This window comes from Maylandia zebra, linkage group LG3 (genome assembly GCF_041146795.1).
Source record: "Maylandia zebra isolate NMK-2024a linkage group LG3, Mzebra_GT3a, whole genome shotgun sequence".
In the NCBI taxonomy this organism is placed as follows: Eukaryota; Metazoa; Chordata; class Actinopteri; order Cichliformes; family Cichlidae; genus Maylandia; species Maylandia zebra.
The window spans coordinates 17876045-17894513 of record NC_135169.1 but is presented as its reverse complement, the minus strand read 5'-3'; the positions used below and the strand labels follow the sequence as shown (position 1 = coordinate 17894513).

The 18469-nt window shown below is 37.5% G+C and overlaps 1 protein-coding gene across 1 annotated transcript; it reads left to right on the top strand.

Annotated features, from left to right (window-relative positions):
• The first annotated feature begins 4984 nt into the window (after positions 1–4984).
• Positions 4985–15108, top strand: LOC143414074 (uncharacterized). The gene is made up of 15 exons (XM_076877716.1): positions 4985–4996; positions 5038–5083; positions 5297–5401; positions 5578–5663; positions 7484–7591; positions 7677–7745; positions 7913–8011; positions 8539–8637; positions 8733–8825; positions 9145–9267; positions 9650–9763; positions 9865–9951; positions 10791–10907; positions 11007–11096; positions 14514–15108. The coding sequence occupies exons 1-15, from the start codon at positions 4985–4987 to the stop codon at positions 14550–14552; spliced, it is 1287 nt and encodes a 428-aa protein (XP_076733831.1). The 3' UTR covers positions 14553–15108.
• The last annotated feature ends 3361 nt before the right edge of the window (positions 15109–18469 follow it).

The window sequence follows — 18469 nt, the reverse complement described above, 5'->3', positions numbered from 1 at the left end:
TTTTTTTTTCACATTCTGTCTCTCACAGTTGAAGTGTACCTCTGGTGCAAATTACTGACCTCTGTCATCATTTTAAGTGGGGGAACTTGCACAATCGGTGGCTGACTTTTTTGCCCCACTATATATATATATATATATATATATATATATATATATATATATATATATATATATATATATACAGTGTTGGGAAGGTTACTTTTAAAATGTAATCCATAACAGAATACAGAATACATGCCCCAAAATGTATTCTGTAACGTATTCCGTTACATTACTCAATGACAGTAACGTATTCTGAATACTTTGGATTACTTAATATATTATCATGCTTTTTACAACTACGTGAATGTACTATTGCTGTGTGATTTATTACTATTACTGAAGGTCCGCGACTCCGAACTGTAGTAAAGGGACCTCTGACTACTACGGCGCGGTCCCTGTCGGCTTGTAGCCGAAAAATAGCTTTACTTTGTTGTGTGGGTCAATTTTTCTTGCGAGAGACAGAGACAGGGGTTGAAAGACTGCTCGAACGGAACTTATTGTTTTCGGAGGAAAACACGAACACGGTGTACAGTCGAGTCTTAATAGCTTACTTACAACTGGGCTCGTCAGGCACTCTTCTTGGCTGCAGTGGTTATTATTATATTTACATGCTTCCAGCTCCCGTTTTTCCTCGATGACAACTCCTACCTTTCCACTCCCCTTTTTCTCCCTCCTCGCGCTCACAGACCCATAACGTGTATGGCAGTCCATTCTCCCTGCAGCACGGACTACACTGCCCATGAGGCTACATTCTTTAGAGCTATGCTTGTAGCATTCTGCCTGTTAGCTTAGCACAACAACAACAACAACGAAAAGGCGCTCTCTCACCCAGGAAACACACAGTCGCAGAGAGAGAGAGAGAATGTCGCCCTGTAACCATGGCAACCGTAACGCTTCCGCCTGGAACAACAGAACGTAGCTGTCAAACAAAACCCAAACAGTCCTGACCCGCGACAATGTGAAACAGGAAAGTACCGCAGTGTAATCCATTTATTTCAACAAAGTAACTGTATTCTAAATACCACCCTTTTAAACGGTAACTGTAACGGAATACAGTTACTCATATTTTGTATTTTAAATACGTAACGGCGGTACATGTATTCCGTTACTCCCCAACACTATGTATATGTGTGTATGTGTATGTATATATATATATATATATATATATATATATATATATATCAACATACAAAGAAACAAACATGGTATAGCATGTTTAAGCGAAAACTGGCGCGCTAACTTCCTGTTAACTTCTAACTCTGTTAAATGTAATAAATTCTGTTTTCGTGGATGCCTGGATGTTAAACTTCATCGTTACACTTGGTAAAGCAGCAACACTGATCATTTTATTAAAGATGGAAGAATTTAGAATGCTTTTAACTCTCAGTGATGCTGCAGTGTTCGTTTGACTTTGGGACTGTCATGACTCTGTGCAGGCAGGCAGGGAGAGAGGACCCAAAATCCAGGACTCACAGAGGCAAACATTACTCAAAACACTTAGCTTTATTGCTGGATAGCAACCGAACAGAAAACTAACCAAACTGAGAGTATAAAGACAAACTAGGCAGGCAGGCAGAGTAGCAAAGAGAACACACAGTGAAACTGAGGGTATGGCACGACAACAAGCAGTGGAAGACGCAGACACTAAATACAAGAGGTGAACAGGACTAAGAGGAAACAGCTGGGAGACACGGCTGACGCTGATTACACTGATGAGACAGGGAAAGCACAAACAGAACACACTGATAAAATACACTGACCTTCAAACTAAAACAGGAAATGCACAGACTGGACTCAGAGATGCGGTACAGGCAGAACAGAGGAAGCACAAAACCAAACCTCTAAGAACCAAAGGGTGTAAACCCAAACACACAATCAGGATAAACTAGAACAAAGAATAATAATAACAACAACAAAATAGTAATAATGAAAATAAACGCAAAACACTATTTCAAATGACCCAACACTGTGACAGGGACCTGAAGCGGACGGAGTTTTGGACCCAGATTACTCTGCAAGGCTCCTGACTATGGCAGCCGTAATGCTTTGACAATCCATCAAGCAGTGCTGCTTCGTAGCTTAACAAAGTCGTAAAATATTTTTTGACAGATTTTTGAGCGCCGTGTACCACATAACATTGGTTAGAGGTCAGTGAGCACAACCAGAATTCATACATAATGCGCACCGTCGATTTTTTAAAGAAACTTAAAATACTTTTAGTGCCCCTTATAGTGAGGGAAATACAGTATTTTATTCATGTTTTTTTGATGCCCTGTGTTGGATTATTGACCCCATGTGTGTTAGGGTATGGGTGGTTTTGTCAGGGCTCTGTGTGCGGGCAGGCGGAGAGGAGGATCCAAGCGCAGGACTCGAGCACAGAATTGTCAATCAAAACCTCAGTTTTATTGCTGACATGAAAACCAAACGTGAAGTGAATACAGAAACCAAAAACACACAGGCATAATCCAAGGGTATGACGCGACACTAAGCACAGGAAAACACAGGGCTAATATACACAGGGTGGTAATCAGGGAATTGGCAACAGGAGGGAGACACAGCTGGGAGAAATTGGACTAACGAGGAGCAAAACTGCACACACTAACATAAGACATAGACTTTCACAATAAAACAGGAAATAAGACACAAGGACGCAGACTAAGAAACACAGACTTAACACGGGCAGAACTAAAAATAAACCGGAATAAGCTGGAACATAGAACATCATCATAATCATCATCATCATCATCATCACAAGCACTAAGATAATAAGAAAACAATCAAACACACCAAAGTAACTTGATTCAGAGAAACATAAAGGACAATCCATCATTCAAAAATAAACCAGAGACAGATTTGTTTAGTGTTGAGCACACCTTCATTGTTTCAACTGATAATTATTAACTCAAAACAACATTGAGGACATTGCTTTACCAGCTACTGTAGTTACTCTAAATACGATTTCTTGTGGTATTTTTGTATGTCACAGTCTCTGGAAAATTCTGGATGCCCGCATCATTTGTGGCTCGGCTTCAGGGATGACAGAGTTGTTCTGTGCCTCCTCGTCAGTCTTTGATCCAGATAAGTGCATGTCAAAGACCATTTGAAGGAATGAAGTCAATCTTTATTGATCCCAGAGAGCTTGAATCGTCCCAATTGTCCTCTTGCTTCATGGTTTAAAGTCAGCCAGTGGATAAAATGCAAAGGATATTTATTTATTTATTTGTCCACTAACATCATGAGGTTTAAATTTCAAAGTGCATTTCAATACTTAATGACCAAATCTTATCAAGACAAATTGTAATGCCCTATTTAACAAGTGTTATCACTGTGAGATCTTAAACCAAGATACTAAACATAAACATCAACATCTCAGTATTGTCATCATTCACATATTGTTATACTAACGTTACCTGTGAGGTGTATTACCAAAGCCATTAACAATAATGTCCAAAAAGATTGGACTTGGGAAGACATGGGACCCATGGAAGCCGGTCCCATTTAATCTGTGAGCTGTAACAGGACACCACAGTCTAAAACAGCGTTGTTCCAGTGAAACAGGAAACTGATCAGATTTTGAGATAAAGAAGTGAAGCAGCTGTTATGACAAGTAATGCACTGAATATTTGTGGTGACCTCATGCTTTCATTGTCCAAACCTAGTCATAAACCTGTTTGTGTTTCAGTGCAGAAATGTTTCCCTTGATTTGTTTTCTTTTTTCTTTAGATTATATCAGTAAATGTTATCAACTAAAGCTGATTTCAATAAAGGCAAAAAACAAATACTGGCACCAAAGGCAAAAAACTAAAATGAGAATTTATTTGATTTCCTGAAATAGTAATACATGAACAACTGATACTAGTGAAGCAACATACAAACAGCTTTAAATTCTGTTTTTGAAGACAAACTGATTCCAGATATTTGCTTTTGGCTGCAATTACTCTGAGTTTAGTTTGAGACAATACTCAGAACTTACTTTTTATGTACACTTTAAGTCCAGATTTCCTTTTCCTTCTTTAGATCACACGTCAGGGTTACATGCTCAAACGATAATGAGAGCTCAGATATGATGTCACCAGTTTCCAGAGAAGCAGGAAACTGATCAAATGTTAAGATTTGTTGATTTGTCAGTTTGTGTCTGTCCTGGAAACATGTTTGTGTGCACAAATGAAACAAGCTTTGGACACACAAATGAAAACATTTCATCATAACAAGGTCAAAGGTCAAGGCCTTAGATTGTAACAGCTTAACCAGATCACATCACGCTGGCATTAAAAGCATTTAATGAAGTTTCATTTTAACATGTGGACGCTCGCAAGAACCGATTGTTTGCAACACACACATTCTTTTCCTCCTCAGACTTCTGAAGAAACCACGCCTCCTGTTACTGCAGGTGAGTGTTTCCTTTAACCAGTGCTGAAGGACAAATGCTGCACAGCCTCACTCACTGCAGGGAAGCAGATGCATCAGTGTAATTTATGAGGTAAATACTTTATGTTTGGTTGTTTGTATAATTTACTGTATAATAGAAACATAAAGTGTGTCTCTGTGGTTCTAACTGACAGCTTTAAACTGTTAAACTTTTAGCCTCAAAAATGTAAAACTTTAGTTCTCAGATGCAGATTTGTTTGTGATCTAAGGTGTATTTGTTTATTTGTGAGGCAATTTACAACAAGTTACATTGTAATAGTTATTATCCCTCTATGCTGTACATTACACAGTGTGTGTGCAATGAAGCCCATCTACAGAGAAGAAACAGTAAAAGCATAATTATGTCAAATAATTATAAACATTTACATGAACTCTAACCTTTTTTGATTCAAAATAAATAAAATTATTCTGATCGTAGTTAAGTGTTGATACATCATCACATAGTGGCATACATCAAAGTTGAATTAGGATGCTGTTTTTAAACCACATGATTTGTTCTTTTTTTCATTTCAACATGAATGCAGAGGTATATCTCTTTATTGTGACTATTTTCTTCTTGTTTTCCAGAACAAAATGAGCCTAAAAAGCTGGTTTGGATTTCTGGTCAGCCCAGGTAACCTGAGACAAGTATTTTCAAATCTAAAGCTCAGTACTTGTTTATATGTGTATAAAAATACTTCAGAGAACTCTGCTTTTCTTCACTTACTAATTTTTACTGGTAGTTAGAAGATTATGAAGAAACCTTTTTGTTTTTGACATTGAAGATTATTATTATTATTATCAGAGTTATTTTATTTTCATGATTTTCTTTAATTTTTCACTTCAGAAAATTTGACTCCTGCGGTGCTCAACTGCATCCTTATTATTGTTGTCTCGGTGCCCATTCTTCTTGTTGTTACTGTCACGTACAAGTGTAAGCAAAAGAAAAACAGTAAGTTACAAATTCATTTTTCAGTTTGATACAAGTTTAATGAGCTATATGAATATTTTTCCCCTTATAATGGTATTTTAAGAGAGGTTGGATAATGAGAGATACAACCCAAGTTACTTAAGACTTTATAAGACTCAAACAAAACACTAATCTACCATGTTTTGTGTTTCTGAGAGGAGGGAGCAAAAATGAAAATAAGACAGCTGAGAGGAATTCAAGTGAAGCTTTGAACTCAGGGGAAACAGAAAATGACAACAAGCATGTGAGTAAACAATGGACATTACTTTTATCTACTTCCGATGAAAAAAGAAGCAGAATTGCGTGTCAGAGGGAAGTCTAACCTGAACAACAAAGTTCAGTCAGAGATGAATCAGAAGCACAAAGATAAGATAGCAACTCAGGAAAAAAACAGGGGGAGGAGAGAGAAACGAACAGGCTGCACTAAAAACAAATTACAGATGGTGTAAAAATGAATGACTGTCATGTCTGTGAATAAAGGCATGATAGTGGGGCAAACTTAGATAAATGACAAATAGACTCAAGGACAGCTTTTACAACAGGGCAACGGCCCTAATCAGTGCAAACAGTTGACCTGATTGGTTACCTCCCAGGACTTCTTTTGGGGGGTAACAACAATAATAATATTTTTGTATTTTTATAACAAAAACAAAAAAACAAGGTGCAATAATAATTAATGTGAAATAGTAACAGTATGCAATACACATACACTCATTCGTCATTTTTATTAGTTAAGTTACTGTGTTGTGTTGTGATGTGTGGTATCATGTCATGTTGTATCTAGTGCTGATATTGGACAGTTCTCCAATTTCATTTTACTATTGTACTATGTATGACTGTGCAATGACAGTAAAGAGTTATCTTACCTTATCTTAGTGAGACTCCATTGTAAAGCAAACATGAGTTTTTAGAGTTGCTGCTTTGTTGACTTTTGACAGCTTGTTTCAGTCTTTATTAGCCCCACTGATAAAACAATATTTTATAGCAAGTACAACTACAGTGAACAAGTACACCACCTTCACAGAATCTGTGTGGCCAATAATTATACAATCTAAGTTCAGCAAAGTCATTAAAATAAATAATCCATTAGATTTGACTTCAATTGACGACATTTACCATTGAGATTATGCACCTGTGCAACAGAGGCATGCTGAGGGTGTCATGGATCGCTGTGTGGCAGGCAGGATGAGGACCCAATCGCAAAACTCACAGACTCAGGGGATGAACTCAAAAAGCAGCTTTATTGCTGACAAAGGATGACAGGAAATACAAAACTAAACTGGGGAAAACTAACATAAAGCTCACCAAGGAACACAGGGGAATCACACACAGCATGAGGGAGAACGCGACCCAGAACTGAGGGAGACGCAGACATAAATACACAGAGGGTTAACGAGGGAAGTAGGAGCACATGGTGAACACAGGTGACACTGATAATCATAACGAAACATGTCAGGAGTGAACACAACACTGACGGGAGATGGGCGAGGTAAAACAGGAAGTACAGAGGTTCAGACAGGAGGAGAGAGAGCACGGGGAGAACACAGACATAACGGGCTGGGGAAAACATAGAATAAACACAGAGAGAGACGAGGGCTCATGAATACACAGAGGGGCACACAGGGGGTAAGAGTCACGAAGTGAAAGCACTTAGGGAACAACACAACAGGGCAACTCAGGAAACATGGCCTAAATAAGGAACAAAATACAAAAATACATGAAAACTAAGAATGCTGGGCCAACATGGCCCAGGACCATGACAGAGGGAGCACAGCCATATTTGACCAGTAGCTCATCTTCCTCTTATTTAAAAAAAAATGATGAAATATTCCGGCTTTAGGTGTTTTTCTCTGATCTATATAGATTCTTATCCTCCATCAGAAGGATGCATTGCAGAGTGTCCATGATATAATGCTGGCAGTTTTATTGTGTTAAGCTAAATGACTGTAAATAGTCTGAAATTTCACTTTTAGAGCATTTCCTTCACACACACACAATATTCTTTATGTCTGATGATCGCTCCAAAACGTGCTTCTTTTTCATAATATTCTACTTTTGTCCAAGTTAAAAGAAAAAGAAGCTGCAGCCCTGAAGCTCAGTGATGAACACCAGACTGAGGAAGGAGATGAGAAGAACCTGCAGACACTGGAGAATAATTCACCAAACCATGTTGTGGGTAACATTTTTGCAAATTAAATCTTCCAAAATTTTGAAGCTTTATTTTAAAAGCTCTAACATTTTTTTCCTCTAATCTCAGGTGGATGAGGAAGTAGCTGTGGCACAGCAGCAGCTGCAGGGTGAGGAGCAGCACAGGGGGCATGATGAGGTGAGGATGCAGACTCTGAAGACAAGGCTGCAGAGCATGAATGAAGTGGTCTAAATGCATGAAACCAGCTCAGATATTTCCCCAGTTGTCATCTAGTCCATGCTTAGCTGTATGCTAACCTAAATGAATGGATAATTGATCCTCTCAGCTGTGCTTCTGTTTGTTAGTTGGATAAAACTGAGGTGATGACACCTGACACGCTTAAAGAAAAGCAGGAGGCCTCTTCACAGCTGAACCTCGGCCTTGCTGTCACCACAAGGAACAAAGTAAGCAACATCACCTCTTACAGCACACACGACCTTATATTACACTAACTCGGGACAACCATGATATGGTACTTTTTAAAGAACTACATTTGAATGTCAGGAGACAAAGTAAACAGTTGGTGAGCACATGGTGATGGTTAGAAGAAACGTCGTCTTTTAACAATAAAAAAGTCTTTAACATACTGAGGGTGCACAGCCATATTTGATCTTTTCTTTGATTAAACACACTTTTGTCTTTTCATTCAGAAGACACAGTTATCAGTTTTTCAGTGGTAAAAATCAGCCAATGGAAAATGAGCTGCAATGGCAATCAATGCTGATGACCACTGTACCAAACCTGTTTTTTAGAGAATTAAAAAGGATTAAAATGTACAGTTTTTGATCTAGATCACTTAAAATCATATTTGTTTTGCAACCTGATTACACTTTTCACCAATTCAAGAATATGTGTATTTTGTTAATAATGCTAAGAAAATGTACATTTAATATACTAATTTCTTATGTTGTTTTTTTCTCTGTGGTCTCAGGTGAATGAGGAAGTAGCTACAGCACAGCAGCAGCTGCAGCGTGAGGAGCAGAGGGAGGTGGATGTTAAAGTGAAGAAAAGGCTGGAGAGGAAGAAGAAGGTGGTTTGTCTTGTATGATGTTCCTTCATTCCTTCTGTATCGAGTTGGAGAAATGCAGATTTTTTTGATTACCCTTCACCTCACTCTTCTCCTAGTTTAACGACATAGTGGCCAGGTTTGAGCAGAAGCTCCAGGGTGCACAGCAGCAGAGTAGGAAGAACACTGAGGAAGATCTTCTGGACAGAAAAGTGATTACATTTATTTTAATTTTTAATGTATCTATAGATATTTTTATATATTTTTTCAACTAATAAGAAATTAATACGGACAGCAGTTATGTATTGCAATAAAATTGAAATGTTTTTACGTTCTTAAACCGTCCTACTTTTGTAACTATAAATAATTATGAGTGATGATATAAAACTTGGGCCCTGTTAGGCCCTACATATATTACATATTTACATAACTGTGATTGTAAACCACTTACAGTGGAAAATGCTGCTTTGATAAGATTTATCTGAACACAGGTTTCATCCTGATTTGTGTCTCTTGGTTTGTCTGTCGTAGTCTCCTCTCTCCTGTGACCCTGATGATTCACTGAAAGTCACTGAAAAGATGGATGCAGAGTTGAAAATGAAAGATAATGATGTGCAGATGCTGAAGAAAGAGCTGGAAACCAATAAAAAACAGGTTATTTCCTTTAGTTTCATTCCATGAGTTCATCTCATATTTGTCTCTTTCATGTTTGATATCATATCTAGTCAGAGGTTCAGCTGCTGCTATGAAGCTCAGTGCCTCTAATCAGGACAGAAGTTATCATTGGTGTTTATTTTCATTATCTTTGTTGCAGTAATTGTTCTTATTCATCATAATTTGTCCCTGCAGTTTTGTCTCATATCTCAAAAGACATCAACAGCTTTACTCAGTTCTGGTGTTACTGTAAATCTGAATGAAAGATTCATGAATGTGAATAATTGGCACAATGGGTTAAAATGATTTGCTACTCATTTTATATTTATAAAAATATGAGGTGTCGTAGTTTAAAAATCACATTTGTTTTACTGATTTATAGATCCATCAGCCATCAGCTGATCATGAGGACACAAGTCAGACTATTGATGAGCTGAAACAAACCCAAAATCTGTTGGAGAAGAAGAATGCAGAGATCAGGGAGATCAGGAAAAAGGTATACAGAAAACCCCCTTTTTAGCCTGGTGACCCGTTTGAAGATCAGAGACTGGGATTGTCTGATCTTTTGGTTTCATTTTGATCATCCTTTTCTTCTAGTTTGAGAACGAACTCAATAAAGAGAAGCGGAGACATAAGGAAGACCTGAATTCCCTGAAGGAGGAGCTTGAGGTCCAAATCAAGAAGGTCAATTCCTTGATTTTAATGTATTTATTATTCATATGATTTTAGCTAAAACACAGATATAAAAACTATCTGAGAAATGAACTTGATTTTTTTGGGGGGTGTGTTTAGTGAGGTTAGACATCAAGGCAGCCAATATTTGTCCTCATATTTCCACACATAATCTACATGAGACACCCACTGATCATTAACTATAAATATACTTTCTTTTTACTTTCAGCTTTGTGTCATGTTGGTCACAGTGCATTTGACAAACTATATATTTTTGGGGCATAGTAAAAGTTGTCATTACATAGATACTGTAAGTCACTCGAACGTTTTATTCATTTCTGCGTTCAGTTTGTCAGATTTACATAAATCTTCGATTGCTAGCATTGTGACGCTGAAGTTGATTTTATTCTATAATACTGGACTTATATTTGTAGGAAGGTTTGAACTTTGAGAGTGTTTAAACGAGAGAGAGAAATGATAATGCTCGTGCTTGTCTGAGAAAAGTGTATAAAGTGTGTAGTGAGGGGTTTTATAGCCTTAAAACATATAAGAATATTATACAATAATTGTAAAAAAGTAAAGCTGACTACTTTGTGGATTTCGCCTATTGAGGGATATTTTTAGAAAGTCACTCCCGTGATTAACAAGGAACCATTGTACTACATTTGAACACGAGGATGCTGAAGGTGCTGCTGTAGCAATAAAGTGTAGATACATTATTTATATGATGCAATACTGGTATTTTAGCATTATATGTTTTTTTTTTCAAATCGTAAAAACAATAAACCAGCTAACACTGTTAATGGTAAAAAAAAAAAAAATCAATGTAAACTTCCCTACATTCGTTCCAGCTTAAAGACAAGGTAAGTGAAGTCCAGCAGCAGCTGAAGGATGAACAGCAGAGCAGAGAGGAAGCTGAGAAGAATGTGCAGACTCTGATGAATGAATTGGAGAATAAGAACAAAGAGGTGCGTATTCATTACATTAAGATCGACATATGCACCATATCCGTGTGTTTTTCAAGGCTTTACTATTTGTTCAAAATCCTTTTTTGGGTTTTTTTTTAGCTACAAGAGTCCAAGTGTCAGTTTGAGTCTCTCACAGAGCAAACCAGAAGTCTGACAAACTGTGAACTGAAAGAAAGACACAAGGAGAAGGTCAGTGATTTTATAATCTACCCATCAATTCTGTATCAGTATTCACCTTTAAATGTTTTTTGTATAATCTAAAACTGTAAAATCTGAGATCTTTTTAAGATGATTAGATTCTACTTCTCTCTCTCTCTCTCTCTCTCTACACACACACACACACACACACACACACACACACACACACACACACACATATATATATTAGGGGTGCAACGATATTCGTATCGATATTGAACCGTTCGATACAGTGCTTTCGGTTCGGTACGCATATGTATCGAACAATACAACATTTGTAATTTATTTTATCAATTTTCCTTCTGACGATGCTGTCTGTGTTGAGCGCTCAGTGAATCTGCGTTCGACTACTCCGCCTAGGCTGCACTGTCGAGCGCAGATCCACTGAGCGCTCAACACAGACAGCATAGTCAGAAGGAAGAGCGCAGGGCAAGCTAGCGAGACAGAAGTTAAGCTCTCCTTACAACATGGACCTCCCCCACCCTCATTCAGATCTGGCGTTTGGAATTATTTTGGTTTTCATGTGACGTATGACCCTGAAGGTAAGCGAGTCATGGACTAAAGTAAAACAGTATGTTGGATGTGCCATGCAATGCTCAATTACATGGGTGGGAACTAGTGTGTTAGCGCAGTTAGCTCGTTAACGTGTTGGCCGTCTAGCCCCACACACGGGGCGATCGGCGGTAGCTCGTTAACGGAGATTTGCCGTGTTGTGGCGTTAAGGTCATTTCAACGAGATTAAACTGAAAGCACTAGTGGGAACACAACGAATATGACTGCACATTTACGCCGACATCATCCTAGTGCAAAGACAAGTGGAAGCAGAAAAAAAACAACAAGCATGCTACTAACTTTGGCCGAGTCATTTAGACAGCTGTTAGCACATGATTCTCCTTATGCTGCTGAGAATATAGCCCAGAAGAAGCGGATAGTATAGCTTTTATTTTGGAAAGAGCCATTTCTCTGTAATAAACTCTCTTTTCCAAAGATGAGTGATTCCTCAATCAGTTACAGGGCTTGCAATATCGCTAGCCCGACGTCCCGGAGCTAGCGATTTTTTCAGTCGGGCTACCAAAATCTATCTCTGCCCTGCCCGTCGGGCTATTGTAGGAAAAATATATGTCAATGCTTTTGCATTCTTTCAGAAATGTAGCTGGGTAATTATGTCATTGGCATCGGTGAGCCACTGTCAATATGTGACATATTGAAGTCGCATTTGAATTTGCGCTTGTTTTTTTGCTTTCACTTTGCAATCGTGCGAACTGTGTATAGAGAGCGACAGCACTGATCTGTGAGTGATGATAATTTGTGCACCAATTCCTCTGACATCTTCTTATTAATCGTTAGCTTACTATGCAAACATGACAAGTGAAATCTCCCGCAGCAAGCTTAAACATGTGAGAGGTTGATCGCGCAGAGAATCGCTGACCGTTATGTGTGTGTAAAAGCATTTCAGTTCTGCTGAGCCAAATAAGACAGGTCAGGGTGAAGAAGTGACAGCCAAAGAAAAGCTTACCACAAAACGGAGAAGTTCTGACAAATCAGACTATAAGGCAAAAGAAAGTGCAGCTTTATGGGTTATATGGACAAAAGAATTTCTGTGGCTGCAATATGACGAGCTAAATAACCAGGGCTGCACATAAGTGGTCCGCAGGTGCGCATTCGCTGTCAAAATAAAAAACACGCACAAGGGTTAGGGTTAAATTTAAAAACTGTACTTTTGAGTTAAAATATCTATTTATAATTTTAATAAATGACAAATTAAAAATGCATGAACATTTTTTTGTATCGAAAAAATATCGAACCCCTAATATATATATATATATTATATATATATATATTAGGGGTGCAACGATACACAAAATTCACGGTTCGGTTCGGTTCGATACTTTGGTGTCACGGTTCAATAGTTTTTTCGATACAAAAAAATGTTTGTGCCTTTTTAATTTGTCATTTATTAAAATTATAAATAGATATTTTAACTCAAAAGTACAGTTTTTAAATTTAATGTTGCTGAAACAACAAAAGAAATAAAAAAAATAAATCTATCTGATCGAGAAATCACTCATCTTTAGAAATAGAGTTTATTACAGAGAAATGGCTCTTTCCAAAATAAAAGCTATACTATACGCTTCTTCTGGGCTATATTCTCAGCAGCATATTAAATGCATATGTGCAGTCATATTCGTTGTGTTCCCACTAGTGCTGTCAGCGTTAATCTTGTTAAAATGACATTAACGACATAATGCCGCAAATCTCCATTAGAAAGTTACCGCATATCGCTCCGTGTGTGGGGCTGGATGGCGTCAACACGTTAGCAAGCTAACTGCACTAACGCACTAGTTCCCACCAATGTAATTGAGATTGCGTGGCATATCCAACATACTGTTTTACTTTTGTCCATGATGCGCTTACTATCAGGGTCATGCTTCACATGAAAACCAAGATAGTTCTAAACGCCAGATCTGAATGATGGAGGGGGAGGTTCAATTTCGGGTAGCGTTGAGGCAGTTGCCATGTTGCAACGAGCTTAGCTTCTGTCTCACTAGCTTGCGCTGCGCTCAGTGGATCTGCGCTCGACAGTGCAGCCTAGGCGAAGTAGTCGAACGCAGATCCACTGAGCTGTTGGTTAGCACTGATTATTTATACATGGAATGTTTTCTTTGGTTTTTGGGGGTTTTTTTTGGTTGTTTTAACTCTTGATACTGTATGGTGTCACTGAGAGGTAATATGCTTAACATGTTATCTCAGATACATAAACCACACTGACCTTGTTCAAATCAGATAATCCTGTCATTAAAGGAGAAAGAATGCCCCCGCTGTTTCAGCTCATGAATTCAGTGGCTGCAATTAAATATAGGTATAAAGATAGAGATTGTTTTGAACTGTAAACCATGCAGAGATACTATAGTAAAGTCCAATAATAAAATATATGGGGGTGGCCGTGAAAAAAATAAGTCTCTTTAAAATTCCCAGATTGTAGCTGACTGTTAAAAAAAAAAAAAAATCTTTCCTTTGTCTTGTTTTCTTCAGCCTATAGTATATATTTGTATTGCAAGAGCAGTGCAGAATAATAACTGAGGCATGTGGAATATTTACATTATGCATTGTGGGCTATATTCGCAAAAGTGTTTCCAATAATTTCACTACTGCATCTCTGTGGTCCCCAAAGGTAAGCTATTACTATTATGTCTAATAACTAGAGCTACAACAACATGAGTGTGGCCGCTAAAAAACAAAGGATAGAGTCATTAGTGGAATTAATGAGCAGAGTAAACTCACTGTAAGCTACGACTTTTCAAATTCATACCACAAAATGAAACACCGCGTTGATCATTTTCTGAGGGTTGCACTACAAAGATAACTCTGGTTCTTATTGTGTGTATTTTTTCTTTGCATCATCTGCAGAAAACCAAAGAAGAAGCTGAGGAGGCCATAAGAATGTGACATTGCTGGAGATTAAAAAAAAAGTTCCCCTGAATTGCATTTAACCCTTTAATGCCTAGTGCGTCATATTTCATGCATAGCCTACAGTTTTTTGTCAGTTTTTGGGACTTCAACATCATCAGTGTGATTTCTTCCCCCTAAAAAAACACAAATAAATGGTACAATACATTTTTATGTAATTAAAAACACAGATAAGCAAATATGATACAAATTAACTGTCATATATGGAAAATGAAATGTGATTTATTGAAAAAATTACAAAAAAATTAACAAAAGGAGGTTAAAAACCCCCACTATTTTCAAAAAAAAAAAAAAAAGTGTTAGCTTGGTGTCCTCTCTACATGAAAGGGAAGAGAAGTTAAGAACACCAGAAACAAAATTGTAGACCTTCTCCAGGCTGGGAAGACTGAATCTGCAATAGATACGCAGCTTGGTTTGAAGAATCTGCTCGACTGTTTCTGTACAGTGTGAGGTTACTGGGGAAAGGAGCTTTGTTTACTAATGCTTGTGTATAACAACAAAGGGGCTTAAGACATGATGGTTTTTAAAAACATGCAAAAAGAAAGACAAAATGAAAAAATAAAAGTAACATAAACAATAGCCATGTTATTGGATGTAGTGCTGTCTTACTTGTTTTCTGCTTTTTCTTCAGCTGCAGTGCTCTGAAATTTCCTGGTCACCTGAGTAAAACAGGTTTATGTTTCTAAATAAACAATCAAACTAACAAGTAGGCCTATATTGCTTGATCTTAAAGCCTGAGATATGACCTCTGAGATATTTCCAGGTATTTCCAAACCTTTGGCCTAAACAGTGCCAGATAACAGGTTTAACAAACTCCACTCAAAACAGATTAAATGTTTGCTTCTACTTTACTTTTAAAAGCTTAACAAACAAACAAACAAACAAAAAAGATACAAAAGATACACTGTCACAGATAAATATAATTGTAATAAGTAATCAATCAATCAATCAAGTAATCAACTATATTTATCTTTTAATACCTAAATCAGTTTTTGAACTACACCTCTGGAGTCTTTACATTATGTACATTTGTAATATAATTTTGTAGATTGTTGGTCAGTTGAAACACTGGAGCTCCTGCACTAAAGTGACCTGGTGTCCCACTTTATGTGGCATTTATAATTCCTTGTTCGATCCCAGGGTGCCCTCTGACCACCACCAGTAGGCAAACATGGGGTTAGTATCTTGCCCAAGGATATTTGGCATGCAGCCAGGAGGCAGCCTGGGATCGAACCACCAACCTTCTGATTAGTGGCTGACCTGCTCTGCCATCTGAGCTACAGCCACCCTCACGTATATGAGAGAAAATCTGCTCACACAGATATGTAGAGCCAAATACTGTCAATAAGGCCTCTGCAATGTTCTGAAGACAGTTAAACTTGTCAGGTAGTGATGTCCAGCAGGTGAAAATGCAGCTCCATGAACACGCACAGCTGTGGATTCCAACTGCATCTGTAGTTCTGCAAACTTTGACCCCGACAGAGTCGAGGTTTTCAGTTCAATCAGCTGCATTTCGGTGTCCTCTGTGTCCAGCCAGTTAAAGAGAGAAAAAATCCAGCTGCTCATTAAAACTTTCTGGTAAGAAAAGAAAAGAAAACTGGTCCATACACCTGAAAGTCCCGAAAACACATTGTGAATTCTGTCTACGGATGTATCCATGTACAGAGGCTTGCAAAAGTATTCGGCCCCCTTGAACTTTCCCACATTTTGTCACATTACAGCCACAAATAAGAATCAATTTTATTGGAATTCCACGTGAAAGACCAACACAAAGTGGTGTACACGTGAGAAGTGGAACGAAAATCATACATGATTCCAAACAATTTTTTTACAAATAAATAACTGAAAAGTGGGGTGTGCGTAAAAATCAAAACAAAAAATCAGCCTGGGCATTTTGACTAGACACCGGCCCACCAGGTATTACAGGAAAAGCCATAAAGCCTTTGGAAAAACAAACAAACAAACGCTGTTGTGACAGTGATGTGCACTGTTTTGTTGGTATATGTATGATTTCTATACATTTTACATCAGACAACCGCCCCTGCAGTTACCAACTGTCAGCTACATAAAAAAGGCTCAGGGGGTTGGGAATCGCATCTGTAACCGGAAGGTCGCCGGTTCGATCCCTGGGCTCGCTGTCCTGGTCGTTGTGTCCTTGGGCAAGACACTTTACCCTACTGCCTACTGGTGTTGGCCAGAGGGGCAGATGACGTAATATGGCAGCCTCGCTTCTGTCAGTCTGCCCCAGGGCAGCTGTGGCTACAACCGTAACTTGCCTCCACCAGTGTGTGTGAATGAATAGTGGCATTGTAAAGTGCTTGGGTGCCTAGAAAAGCGCTATATAAATCCAATCCATTATTATTATTTGTCTCTCAGAAACAGTTCATAACTTCCCTTCAACTCATTCATGTGACCTAAAAGGTAAACGTGTTTCTCCATCACTGGCACTATTAGAGTCAATAGAATACATCACAAATTCCATAGACAAAAAGCAATATGTGGCTGGGTTATTCATAGACTTGACAAAGGCATTTGACACTATAGATCATGATATATTAATAAGAAAACTGGAACGTTATGGTGTCAGAGGGGTAGTTTTAGATTGGGTCCGGAGTTATTTAAGTGACAGAAAGCAGTTTGTGAAAATAAATGGTGGTTGCTCCTTATGTATGGACATTGCTTGTGGTGTACCCCAAGGGTCAGTTTTGGGTCCAAAATTCTTCAACTTGTACATTAACGACATCTGTAAAGTGTCCAAAGTATTAAAAATGGTTCTCTTTGCTGACGATACAAACATTTTTTGCTCTGGTGATGATCTGCAGAATTTATTGGAGGATATTACTAATGAAATAAGTAAAGTGAAGTTCTGGCTTGATAAAAACAAATTATCATTAAATTTGAATAAATCTAAACTGATGTTATTTGGAAATAGTAGTTTAAATACAAATGCAAAGATTCAAATAAATGGTGTTGATATTGAAAGAGTCAGTGAAAATAAATTTCTGGGGGTAATAATAGATGAAAAACTTAACTGGAGAGCTCACGTAAGATATATTCATTCCAAAGTATCACGAAGCATTGCAGTACTAAACAAGGCAAAACAGGTATTCGACAGAACATCACTTCATATTCTATACTGTTCACTGGTTTCACCATACTTAAGCTATTGTGCAGAGGTCTGGGGCAATAACTATAAAACCACATTACATTCACTTTTTACTCTTCAAAAAAAAAGCAATTCGAATCATCCACAATGCAGGTTATAGGGAACATACAAACTCACAATTTCTGCAGTCTGAAATATTGAAAATTGACGATATAGTGAAATTCCAAACAGCACAAATTCTATTCAAAGCAAAAAATAAAGAACTGCCAGGTAATATTCAGAGTATGTTTTTTTTGAAAGAAGGAAGTTATAATTTAAGGGTTTTTTGTAACTTCAAAACAGGGAAGGTACGTACTACAAGAAAAGGCTTTTGTGTTTCTGTTCATGGAGTGAAACTATGGAACAAACTGAATATGGAATTAAAGCAATGTCCAAACATAAAACTGTTCAAAAAGAGTTATAAAAATATGATCTTCTCGATCTATAAAGAAAAGGAAAATATTTAAATTAAGTGAATGTCTCTATTTAAAAACAAACAAACAAAAAATTCATGATGTGATATTATAGTATATAGTATATCAGAAATCTGTTCACTATTTTTATTACAAATTATATCAGTAAGGAAGCTGACTAAATATTAACTGATAATTTATGGTAAAGGGGTGGGATTAAATAAGTGTTTACTTCTTCCCACTCCCTTTCAACATGTAAATTAATCAGAATGTTTTTTTGTATGTAATTTGTATAGTATTTTTTTTCTCTCATTTCTTTTCTAAATGTACTTGTATAT

What these genes read in the sequence shown, in the direction of transcription:
- LOC143414074 (XM_076877716.1), top strand. An exon ending in CTGTCACCACAAGGAACAAA is followed by an intron (nt 8,012 to 8,538) that starts GTAAGCAACATC and finishes CTGTGGTCTCAG; the next exon opens with GTGAATGAGGAAGTAGCTAC. An exon ending in TCAGGGAGATCAGGAAAAAG is followed by an intron (nt 9,764 to 9,864) that starts GTATACAGAAAA and finishes CTTTTCTTCTAG; the next exon opens with TTTGAGAACGAACTCAATAA.